Source organism: Lissotriton vulgaris, chromosome 9 (assembly GCF_964263255.1).
Source record: "Lissotriton vulgaris chromosome 9, aLisVul1.2, whole genome shotgun sequence".
In the NCBI taxonomy this organism is placed as follows: Eukaryota; Metazoa; Chordata; class Amphibia; order Caudata; family Salamandridae; genus Lissotriton; species Lissotriton vulgaris.
The window spans coordinates 1,024,319,177-1,024,332,045 of record NC_141697.1 but is presented as its reverse complement, the minus strand read 5'-3'; the positions used below and the strand labels follow the sequence as shown (position 1 = coordinate 1,024,332,045).

At 43.6% G+C, this 12,869-nt stretch overlaps 1 protein-coding gene across 2 annotated transcripts in view; it reads left to right on the top strand.

Annotated features, from left to right (window-relative positions):
- Positions 1-12,869, top strand: part of ATRIP (ATR interacting protein) — a 310,304-nt gene that overhangs the window by 275,390 nt on the left and 22,045 nt on the right. For both annotated transcript variants that reach the window (XM_086938928.1, XM_086938927.1), the window contains exon 13: positions 389-638. In XM_086938928.1, coding sequence (XP_086795054.1) covers positions 389-638 — 250 coding nt within the window. The remainder of the gene's footprint in view (positions 1-388; positions 639-12,869) is intronic.

Here is a 12,869-nt window from a genome sequence, read left to right as displayed (position 1 = left end):
ATTGTGTTTGGTGATCTAGAGGGAAATTTATCCGTATACAGTCTTTTGTCTGTAGGAAGGTAATGATAAATCGGGAAATGTATTTTGATATTAATGTGTGATTGAGTCTTAACTAAGAATTATGTGGATGGGAGACATTAACATAAACTCTGCATGGTGAAGGGTCTGCATTTATATTCAGCAAATGTATTTAGATTTCATCAAAAATCTCCAGAAGAGTAGATCTTTTGGCAACATCATATCATGTTACCTGAAGCTTCTGTGGTCCATACTGTTCATTTGAAGGGTAAAATTAGGCTTCCATTGATTTAATTCCCCTGGAACTTGACAAAAACATATCTTGCTTCTAATATTGGAATTTTAATTAATTTGTTTTCTTTTGGTGCAGGTTGTAAAGGCACTTGTCATAATGCTACATCGACAGTGGCTGAAAGTGAGAAGACCTGAAAAAAGGCTTTGTGGATTTCAGAAAAAAGCAGTTCAGTTTTTACGCGACACTCTGTTGTTGCTGCATAGCCTCTCTCAAAAAGATAAAACTTTTAATGAACATTGCATGGAGGTTCTTCATCAGTATGACCAAGCAGTGCCTGGTATTCGAGCTATCTTCCGGAAATTACCTGACTTAAAGGAGAGCGAAGGTAATTTTTGTTTACTGAATATAATGTGTCTGCATAACACATTGCCTAACAACAGCTGTCTGAACAAGTATCTGCAGTTTGGTATATATTATGGATTCAAGTAGGGTTACCTACAACTTTTATTACTTTCAGCCATGGTTTGGAGCCTGGGATCGCAATTAAGAGGGCTTGGGCTTCACTTCTGGTTCAGGGGCAGGAAGCTACAGCTAGTGTGAGTTGTCGTAACTTCATGGATCGGACAGATGGTGAGAAGAGCTAGAGTATGTAGATATCACAACAAGGAGCTGAGTTGCGAGCTAGGGCTGGTGGACCACAATTTCTCCAAGCAAAGGGTGTGTGGGTACTTCTAGAGTAAGGTGTAGTGTAACAACATAAACCCTAGATCATACCCTGTGTGAATGGCTAGACTTCGTACTTTGGACTGAGGGTGGAGGATTGCAGCTTCACTTCATGAAGCAATGGTGTGTAAAACAGTTAGGGGAGTAGTCGTCCCTTCACGGACTGAAGATAAGAATTCACATTATGGCTAGGGAAAAGGGAATGCAGTTAAGTTGTTCACCCCTTAAGGCAGTGTTCTTCAAACTTTTAAATTCCACGCCCCCCCAGTGTAGAAAAACAATTCGCCGGGCCCCCCTCAAAATATTTCACAATTATTCTATTTAAATGGCAATTTTTAAATATGTCTAGACCTATTTAAACATTGCAGCTAAGTTCTGTCACTGTTTTAAAAATGCAAACAAATACAGGATTTCCAAATATACTATTCCGGTGAGGCAGGCCTTGCTAATGTGCAAAGGATCCACAGTGTGGTTATTCGAAATAGTAGTATGGGTCTTGGAGAAAATGTGAAGTCCCTTCCCTTTTGACACCTTCTCCCAGCCGGGATTTAAATGACAAAGGATGTTAATGATGGCCCATTACAGACGTGCTTACTGCTGCTCACTTTTTTAGGCTGAAAACAAAGCATAATGTTTCTTCTGGCCAGAGCCTGGGCCCCCCCCCCCCTGGGATCACTTAAGGCCCCCCTAGGGGGGCCCGCCCCCCAGTTTGAAGACCTCTGCCTTAAGGATATTGATTCTTGAGAGTGATCTAAATATCCAGAATCCACAGTTCCTTAGGTTTAAATCTATTAGTGTCACAGAACAGAGTAAATTCCAATCATCATAAGCATGGTATGTACATTACACCATTATAGCATAGCAAAGTCCCAGCTTGAGTTCGATGCTAATAAAAAAATGGCGCCTGTGGAAATCATTCAAATATGTCTTCAACTGTCTGTGTAGGGCTTTAAGGGCGAATAACAACTTGAAGAAGTAGAGCCATAAAAATAATCCACCTCCTAGGCCCAGAGGTAAACTGTTTGTCTCCTATCTCCAACCCTTGTATCCAATCTTCCAACAGAGGGCTCCTTGTTTGATTGTCCTACTCCTCCCATCGATTAAGATAACCATTCATCTCAGTCCACCAGAGTCATATGGCAAGTTTTTCCAAAAGCTTTATGGCCGTGTCCACCTGCAAGAAATTATACTTCTTCCCAGCCTCCTCAGTCGCACTAGATAACCCATAGAAGCTGTGATTCCTTTTTGCTGCCTCACTATTTCACCACCAGTAACCCCCTTTTTCTTGGCCAACGTCCCAGGGCTAAGGTTGAGGAAAGGAAGGAGCCTGTTCTTCCACTGGCATCACTATGCCCTTTTTAGGTCTCGCCTAGCGAATGCAGCGCAGCTGCGTCGCTTGGGACTATTGTTGTTGCTTTGGTTTGCGAAGGGAGACAAACCATGTGTGTGCCTGGACAGGCGATGTGCACGCGCACGGCGTCAGTACACTCGGTACGCTTGCACATCTCCTGTCCCCGTGTAGAGCTAGGGTTACACAGCACCACCCCCAACGTCGGCTCCACGATTCAGCTGGCTATATTTTTCCCGTAAGAAAAGTGTATTACAAAAACTCTTATAAGTTACCGCACTGTTAGTTTTATCACCTCGGAAGATGTCAAACAGTGACCAAAAAGCGCCATACCCTAGGACGCCCCCTGGTCTTGGCGCAGAATCAAACCCCAGCGCCTGAGCATCAGGAAAGCAGTCAGAGCATTGCTAATAGAATCAGATGCACCCACCACCCCTGTCTGAAAACAAATTAAAACCCAGGGTGTGCAACAGGAACTCTGAGCGGGTGTAAAATGCAACAGAGCGCCTGGGACGGCAGAAGCTACAGGTGCTGATGTTACATTAACTGAATATGAAAGCTTGGAGAGGAAGGGAAACAAACTGCAGCCCGCCTGCCAGTCCGGGCCAGGCGTCAAATCCACCCCTACAGCAATCGCTGCATGCAAACGAGAGCAGAGTTCGGAAAAAGAGACACTGCTTACGCATCGGTAACAATCTATTAACATTTAGAAACTAATGAAACCGCCTCCTCGCTGAATACACAGGGGCCCGAGCTCGCTTTCTTGTAATCTTCATAAAATAAAAATCTGTTCATTATTTAATCAAGTGTGAACGACGCTCAAACGCAGCGAAGAAAACCCGCGTTTTTACAAAGCCACGATTCTAATGCCAATGTGGCAAAGTGAAAACACTTTACAAAGGGGGGGTGAAAAAAAATTTGGGCAATGTTGAAGACTCGTGATCTAATCCCATATGGGCCAGCTTTTCTGTTTGTGATCTCCTATGGAGCAGAGGCACAACTCCTGCAGTGGGGGCCAATGGGGGGGGTTACTCAGGCGTCTTTTACTCGTGAGCATTTTTAATTTGTGTGCCATGAAAAATATAAGTTGTATTTTGTACTTTTGGACTTTTACTAAACGATAAATGCGCAGTCACACGTCCATACTTGCTCATTTAAAGCTCAAAATGCGGCTATATAATACAGCAGCACACTATAAAAATATGTAGTTTTATCGACAAACACATTTGACCACCTGCAATTTCTCAAAAACATCTCAACCCTATCCAACTCCCCATTCTGTTAACAAAACGCAAATGGCGGCCTTGTTTACAGCAGCTTTCAACAGTCTATCCCTCCATTCAGTCATTTAAAGAGTGATCATCCCCTTTCCTGTACCTGCAGTGTTGTCACCTTACCAGTTTCGAGGTATCTTTTATGCGCTCAAGGAAGACAATGCAGAAATTGTTCTTTAATGCTGCTGCCTGGGTATCACCGCTACACCCATCACTCGAGTGTATACCACTTGTCGAGGCACTCAAATATGATTTTGAGTGGGGAAATCACTTCGATCACATTTGAGTGAAAACAGGATATGCCATTTCACAGCATTGAAGGTCTCTTGAGACTGTTCTTCAACATGTATTCTTCTTTTCGCAGTATCCTGTTCCCACTCAATCCCTGACTGTCAAAACTTTTAATTTACCTTTTACGCTTTTCTCCGTCTGTATTTCGAGTGGGGAAATCGCTTCGATCACATGTAATAGGAAACCGGATATGCCATTTCACAGCATTGAAGGTCTCTTGAGACTGTTCTTCAACTTGTATTCTTCTTTTTGCAATCTCCTGTTCCCACTCAGTCCCTTACTGTCAAACCTTTCAATTTACCTTTTACGATTTTCTCTGTGTCTGTATACTGGCTGATCTTTCAGCTGGCTCCTTTTAGTTAGAACGCAAGAGCATCATTTCACCTGGCGAAGGTCCGCTTACGCACCAGATTCCACACCCATTGCATCTTTAACTTTGTTAGAGTGGCCACCTCATGAATGTATTGTTTTGTCCATGCATGTCTCCTGTCATCCATCTCTGCTAGCAGAATTGATCTTTCTATAACATAAACAGTAAATATGGCCGCTGTTAGGCTGCTGGGGCGATCTCAATGTCTCCATAGGCTGAGATCCCAGCTCACCATATGCTGCTGGCTATTTCATGAGAGGTCACCTTGGGCCCGAAACGTTGCCCCTGCACTTGGAGAATTCCTCTAGTCCTGTCCCCGCCTTGCCCTCTTGTCCAGTGGTCTGGGATGGTTTCATCCAGGCCATCAGGTCTCAAGCTCTCTGCACGGTCAATGGAGGTTTGCCACAGGCAGCTGACCTTCTCTCATCAATCTTCGTGGAGGTGCCACTGTTATTCCCAGAGAGATGGCACAGGACTTGGATCTCTTCTGATTGGCTTCCAGGGCCACTCAGTTCAGCCGCAGTGCAATCTGCTGCTCTTCATGCGTTCCCGTTCAGGCTCCGAGAGTTTGGAGGCCCCGGGAGCAACACTGGTGAGCTATAGATTGTGAAACTTGGCAAGAGAACTCGGAAGGAGTCTCCTTGCTCACCCTCCAGCACTGCACCATCCACAATACATTAAAGGGATGGAAAGAAAGAAAGCACATAATGTAAAGAGTGAAATGGCATCTCTTTGGTAGAGATGACTCCTGAGAGCAGAGCATCTTTAGGTAGGGTAAATGATGGAATAAGGTGCAAGGTGTGCCTGCGTATTTGATGGGGAAGAGCACAAGTTTGAAGAGAATAGCGGAGGAGAGGATACACTAGGGACCGAGTAGGAGTAAAGAAGAGATATCAGAATTTAAAGGTGCAGGTTGGGGGAGCTTGTGAATTTAGAGACTGCACGGTGGGTAACATCCCATCAGATGAGAGAGTCCAAAAGAGGAGGAGAGCACAAGACTGGGGAGTTAGAGGACCAAAAGGATTAAACTAATGTAGGGTGGGAGAGCGAATACTAACACCGTCTGAGAATAGCATAGTTTACTGCAGGGGTCTCCACCAGGTCGATTGCGAGCTACCAGTAGCTCTTATGCTATTTCTGATTAGTTCGCACATGATCATTGACTGTCAACTGGTTTGACCATATGCAACTGCTAAAATGGTATGGTAGTACTGTAAAAAACAGTGCGCCACTTGCTTTCGGTGCGGTCTGGGAAGCTGACCATGTAGGCCACACTCTTGAAATTTTTTTTTTTTTTTCTTTCATTTTTTTTGTTGCTGCTTTTTTGTTTCCTTTGCTTGCTACTTTCTTTTTTTTTTTTACTCCTCTTCACTCGATCTTTCAGTTTTATTGTCTCCTTTTTACTTCTGAGTTCTTGCACTCTGTTCTTGTTGGTTTTTTTCTTTCCTATTCTCCTTTCTTCTACTTCTCTCCCTGGTCTCTTTTTTTCTCCCTCTTATATTTCCTCCAGCCGTCTCGCCATACCCTCCTTTCCTGATTTTTCTCTTTCACTTTGTTTTTTCTTTCTTGCTCTACTTTTCTACCTTTCCTTCTCGACCTGTGTACGACTAGCTCTCCTTTCCTCGGTCCTTCACTTTTTCTTACTGAAATGTTCTTTTCTTGTTTGTCTTAACTCTTTCTGCCACTTTCTGTATTCCTCTCTTTTTTACTTCCTGTTTCTTTCTTTACTCCTTTTTTGCTTTTCTCTTTTATTGGTTCTTTTTGTTTAGCTTCTGTTGCTTTTCTTTTTTCCTTTTTTTGTTCTTGTTCTTTCTCTGTTATTTGCCTTCTCGTATATCTTTTTTCTCTCATTTTCCCTTGTTCTTTTTTCTCATCTTGTTTCTTTCTTCCCTCCATCATGCTGTCCTTCACCCTACCTTTCTCTCTCTTTTCCTTCCTTTCTCTCACATCCACTCCCCTTTCCTACTGCTTTTCTCTTTTGTATCCTTTTCTCTTTCAATGGCTTTGTCTATTCCTTTCTTTCCTGCTTCCATGCATTTCTCTCCTCCTCTTCTTAGTTTCTTTCTTTGTCTCTTGCGTTCTTACACTCCTCCTTTTTCTTCCTCACTTTTCCTTTTTCTCCCTTACTTCCTTTTCTTTTTTTACCTCTCCTTTCTTTCTCTTCCATGTACCATTGCTCTATTTTGGTTTTTCTTCTGTTCCTTCTCCGTTTGTTTAATGATTGCCCAACTTCTTAAATCAATCTCTCCATATGTTAATTTTATTGTCCGACTGTTGTAAAGTGTGAAGGCCACTGCAGAGATATGTTTACATGTAGATGGCTATGAAGTCTGTATGGGCCTCACAGACTGTATTTTTGCTTATGGTGCTTTGTGCCCCAATTCGCAAAATGTGCAGTGTATGCTTCTGTATTGCACAGTAATGAGTACAAAAGTCTAAAGTAGAGCCACACCTCTGAGTGTGATTCATAAACATGGTACAAAACTGATCCTTGGGACCCCACAAGAACATTTGCTATACCTTATTAGGACTAAATACTGTATATTCACTAGAGCGAGACTGGGATAATCTAGAGGCAGTGTTTTATGATATGTGGACTTTATGTACCGTTATCTAACACACACATATATTAGACGGTAGCTCATGTTGCTTTTCGGTAACCAGAAGTTGCTCTCACTACAGAAAAGGTTGGCGACTCCTGAACTAGAGGGTGGATATGCAGAGGCCAACAGGTCTGCAAAATAAAGACTTGCACTTCTTGCTGAAGCTCAGAGCTGCCCCTTCTGCTGAGGGAGGGTAGGAATGGAGGCATTAGAAGGTGCCTGCCCTGAATTCTTTTCATCTACTCATAAAGTGGCATGGCTTGGAATCCAAATCAGTGACAAATTATTATTATTATTATTATGAAATTTGTTAAGCGCACGGCTACCCCCACCGGGGGTGTCCCTGCGCTGCGGACAGTAACGGTAGTGACCGAGGCGGCTAGTAACTGGAGAGCAGATAGGTTTTCAATTTGGACCTAAATTGGGGCTCCGATTCAGTTCGTCTGAGGTTAAGCGGCAGGGAGTTCCATAGCTTAGCAGTAACCACCGCAAAAGCTCTACCTCCTCTTCTGGAGCGATGGAAACGGGGTGGGTGCAAGAAACGCAATCGATATAGATCTGAAGGAACAAACTGATTGGACCTGCTTCAGTCTGTTTCTGAGATAGCCTGGTCCATTCCCATTAAGTGCTCTAAAGGCCAGGACCAGGGCTTTAAACTGGATGCGATGAAATATCTGAAGCCAATGCAAGTTCTTTAAGTATGGGGAAATGGAGTGGCGGTAGGGGACGTGGCAAATCAGTCTTGCCGCCGCGTTCTGGACGATCTGTAGTCAATGACGTAGATATGTAGGAGCCCCTACATAGAGACTATTAGCGTAGTCCAGATGTGAGGTGATGAGGGTGTGTACAACTGACCTCAACGTGTCCCTGGATAGATGGGGAGAGATTTTTTTAATCATTTTTAATTTGCCAAAACAAGCAGAGGTGACCTTTTGGATTTGTATTTTGCATGACAATTCATTGTCAATATAAAACCCAAGGTTCCGGGCAGAATTGGTAGGGATGGGAGGTGGGTTCAACTCAGGCGGCCACCGTATGGAAGATAGCAATGGGGGTTTTAGATAAAAAAAATTGCACCTCGGTTTTGTCGGTGTTCACTTTTAGTGTGTTAGATGTCATCCATGAAACAATGTTGGTGAGGCAAGATTTAAAATTTGCGAGCCCTTTGTCAGAGTGGTCTCTAAATGAAAAAATCAGCTGAGTATCATCAGCGTAAGAGACCACTCTGACTCCCCAGGCCTCAACAACCCTCGCCAACTGCGACATGTAAACGTTGAAAAAGAGAGGGCTGAGGACCGACCCCTGAGGGACTCCGCAACCAAGGGGCTTCTTATCTTTTGAGAAGTAGGGTCGACACCACACCTGTTGCGTTCTTCCAGACAGGAATGATTTTATCCATGCCAGTGGTGTGCCCTGTATCCCCATGTCATGGAGCCTGTCCAGTAGTATGGAGTGAGACACGGTGTCGAAGGCCGCTGACAGATCGAGGAGCACCAGCATGGCCACCTCGTCTCTGTCCACGCTCTCTCTTATGGTCTCTGTTACTTCTAGGAGGGCCGTCTCTGTGCTATATCCGGATCTAAATCCGGATTGAGTATCATGCAAGAGAGTGTTAGATTCCAGGTAGTCCGCCAACTGTTCCTGTACTACTTTTTCCAAAATTTTAGCAGGTTTGGGGAGGAGTGAGATGGGTCGGTAATTGCTAAATACTGCCGGATCAGCATCCACTTTCTTTAATATGGGTATCAACGTTGCCTGTTTCCATTCCACCGGGAAATGGCCAGAGGAGAGGGAGGTATTCCAGATAGAAATTAGGGGGGCAGTGATGAGGGGCGTCAGCATCGTGAATACTTGAGCCAGAACTGGGTCTAGGGGAGAGCCAGATGTACATTTTTGCATTATGTGTAGGGCATAATCCCTTACGATAGGTTTGAACGCCTCGAAAGTTGCACTAGCCGATAGAGGGGGTTGGACTGATATGACCTCGCCATGCTCCCTCATCGGTGTGAAGGAGGAGAAAATATCGACAATTTTGTGATGAAAGAAGTGCGAGAGCCCATCACTAAGTTCTTGACTCGGCTTGGAAAGACTGGTACGGGCTAATGGTTTTGTGAAGTTCTTCACAATTTGAAAGAGGGTTTTGGCCGAATTATCTGCAGAGTTAATTTTGTTGGCAAAGTATTCTTTCATAGTGGCTTGTTTTAATTTATGAAACTTTTTAACGCAGTTCTATAAGTATTCTTAGCGAGAGGATCATTGGTGTGACGCCAAAGGCGCGCAAGTTTTTTACATTTACTTCTTTCTGTACGTAGGTCTGGGGAGAACCAAGGGGCAGAGGGTTTCAATCTGGCCGAAGAGAGGGGCATTAAGGGGGCGATCGCATCTATCGCTGTAATGAGAGTGGTATTGAATTTTTCCACATCAGCGTCTAAATCCTCTGACGGATGCCAATCTTTATTCGAGAGGGCTGGTTCAAGTGCGTCACAAGTGACTTGGTACCATTTTCTTCCCAAATTTGGTATTACACTATTTGTGGTAAGTAGAGGGAGGATAGTTATAGTAAAAGGGATGAGTGAGTGGTCAGACCAGGCCAGGGGACTAGGTGGCAGAGTAGAAAGAGCTGGCAGGTTCGTAAAAATCAGATCTGAGGTGTGGCCTGCTGTGTGGGTGGAGCTATGAACTCTCAGGTCCAAGTTTAGTCCAGCTAGCGTTTCTACTAGGGACCTCACTTTAGGACAGGAAGAATCATCCACATGTAGGTTGAAATCACCTAAGATGGTAAAATGTGGGTGTTTTAAGGATAGGTCAGCAAGGGTGGCTAATAAAGCATTTACAAATCCAGTAGGTGTGGCTTATCACTTTCCCTTATGGGTTTATGCACCTTGTGAGTTTCCGTACATGTCCTCTGTCACTCATCCTCGCTCGTGTGCATCAATTCATCCACCTGTCGACTCGTTCTTACATTCATACACTTTCTCATCAACGGTAAAACACACACTCACAAACTGAACAAATACATGCAAGATAAATTAATGAATAAAAATAGAAAAAAATATAAAAAACGAATAAATGATATGGGAGGTCCATTAGCGGTTCCTAGAGAGCAGTGGGGTGCAGACGGCCTAGTGTTAGATGATGAGGACTGGAAGGAAGCGGTTTCCTCCCCATAAGTAGTAGCAGTCCCCATGAGACTTAGGTTGGTCCAGTTAAAGATCCTACACCGATCCTACACTTCGGGGCCTCGGTTGGTACGGATGAGTCTGACTAGTAGTGAGGAATGTCGGAGAGGATGCGGGGAGGTTGGAACATTTATGCATATACTATGGCACTGCCCCAAAATACAAGACTATTGGGGTCAAATTCACAAGAAGATCCGGGAGGTCATGGGTAGAGTTGGAGTTGGAGACCCGTAGATGTGTCCTGAATGTCTGGGAACCCACGGACCTGAATAAGTCTGGTAAGGTGTTGGTGACACTGGCATGTATGATCGCTAAAGGTAATATTGCTCAGTTGTGGGGTGCTAGTCAGGTGCCTGAAATTGGGAAATGGATGAAAGATCTGAACTGGTGCATGTTCAGGGAAAGGTCTCTATATATTGCCAGGGGCTGCCCCAGGAAGTGGGGGAAGGTTTGGGGGCATGGAATGGATTCAGAAGGGATATTTGCGAACCTCCAGAGGTCAGAGAAGAGATACTGGTGTTGGAGCCTCAGTGATCCCTAAACCATATCCGATTGATTAATATGATGTATTAACAGGTCTATCTGTGGAATGTGAAAGTCAAGATTGTCACCAGATGCTCTATCGTTTCTTTTTATGTTTTGTGTCAATAAAAAGAATTATTAGAAAAAAGAAAATTGAAAAATGAAAGCATACCACCGCTTAAATGTGAGCATATGCTTAAAATAAAAATCAAATTAAACGTAGCAGCAGGCAGCTGCTGCAGTGTTAGTGTACAGTGTATTATTTTAATTTACAAAATGGGCTGCCACCATTAGAAGCCAAGTGTTCGTCATTTTGGAGCACTAAAACAGTGATACACTACGCCTAATACCATTCCAAGAGGGCCTCTCAGGAAGCGCTGCAGAATGATAATGGCATGGAGCATAGTGTATCATTTTTGTATCAACCCAAAATGGGTGCTGCAATATGGCAGGCTTCTTTGAATTTTAAAACTGAAACTCCATGAACAATACCATTTCAAGATGGCCACCCTTTTAGAAGCAGTGGCCCCGTGGGATGCTCTGCTTTGTAGGTGAAATGAGCAGAGAGCAAGTGGCCCTGTAGCACTATCTGGAGAGCTGCGGGATAGTCTGAGAAAATAACACTAATAATAAAGAAGGAAATACATTAAACAGGACCTAAAATGAGAAAAATTTAAAACTAAAGAACTGCCCCAAAATTTCTACTGACATTCCATGGCAGGCCTCAGCAATAGATCTTGAATCGTCCTGGATGCAATGTACAAAATATCAGTTCCCGTCCAACAATAGCTTGTTAATATTGAACATCCACATACATCCTGCCACCAATCAAAAGAGGTCAAGAATTGAGAAATTAACATCTACTTTAAAAACACTCCAACTCGCTTTCACAGATGCTAACATAATACTATCAGGAGATTTTAATGTGAACCTACTGCACAACACCAAAGAAAGTACAGTGGGCAATTTATCATCCCCAAATCGAAGCGATCGACATGGCAAGAGATGCTCGGCCCGTCTAGAGGAACTCTCAATGTACAAGCTTAATGGACAAGGCCAGATCGATTACCCGGCGGCCTTCACCAGGGTAACTAAAAAATCAAGATCCACAATAGATTACACATTCGCGGAAAAGGAGCTGATTTCACAGATCACAAATTTTCAAATAATTGACAGAGCGGAAAGCGATCACCTACCACAAACCTTCATGCTGCATAGAAACACAGCAACTCCAGTTAAAAATAACACGATGTCCCAATTAACCCAAAGTTACAATTTTAAATGGCTATCCTGGAAATGTGAACGTATCGACGATATCATGTGCAAATGCATTAGCCTCTCAAAGAACGTCATATCAGAAGCATTGTGCCCAAGGTCCTGGGAGTCTTTCATTCATGAATTACACAACATATTCCCAACCCTGACTAAAGGCCATAAAACCGGACGGCAACCTGGAGCACCTTGGTTCACCAACAACTTGCGGAAACAAAAGCAGTGTTTGAATAAATATATAAGACAGTTAAACGGGAATCCAGAATCTTCCCAGGAAATTCTGTTACTGATATCCAGAACAAAAAAAAGACTTAAAACGGAACATCAGGGGAGCCAAGAAAATGTACAAAGAACAAACCTGGGCATAACTCCTCCATACTAGCAAACAAAGAGATTCAAAACTCTTTGGGAAACCATCAACCAACTAATAAGTGGAAGGAACCGACATCACAACTCGGATGTAATGGAGAACACCTGGAGAGCCCACATCGAACATTTATGTAATGAAATTCCATCCCCAGGCATTCCAACTCAAGAAATACTAACAGGGGATTTAAATGATGGACCAGTTAATGACACCCCAAGTCTAAACACATCTGAGCTCTCCCCGCAGATATCACAAGAGCAAGTCTTTAAAACCATCAACAAGTTGAAAACGGCGGGAGCACCAGGACCTAATGGATTGCCAAATGCCCTGTTTCGTCACGACCCTTCATTTTGGTCCAGTCCCCTGACCCCCCAGCTTTGCATCTTAGCCCATAATTTGGCTCTCGATATCTTATCGAACGCAGCTTTGAGGTCTATGAAGCAAGCGTAAAAGGTGTTTGAATTTGATATGGCTTTATTAGCTAAGAGCGTGACTGCAGAGATGTTTGTGAGGGTGCCCATCCCTGCCCTGAATCCAGTTTGAGTGGTAGGAATAAGGTTTGACTGGCGAACCCAATCTTTTAGGTCTATCAACAGGTTTGAAGCATACATTTTTGCCACCACATCGATTAATGCTATAAGCCTGTAGTTGGTTGGGTCTGAGTGTG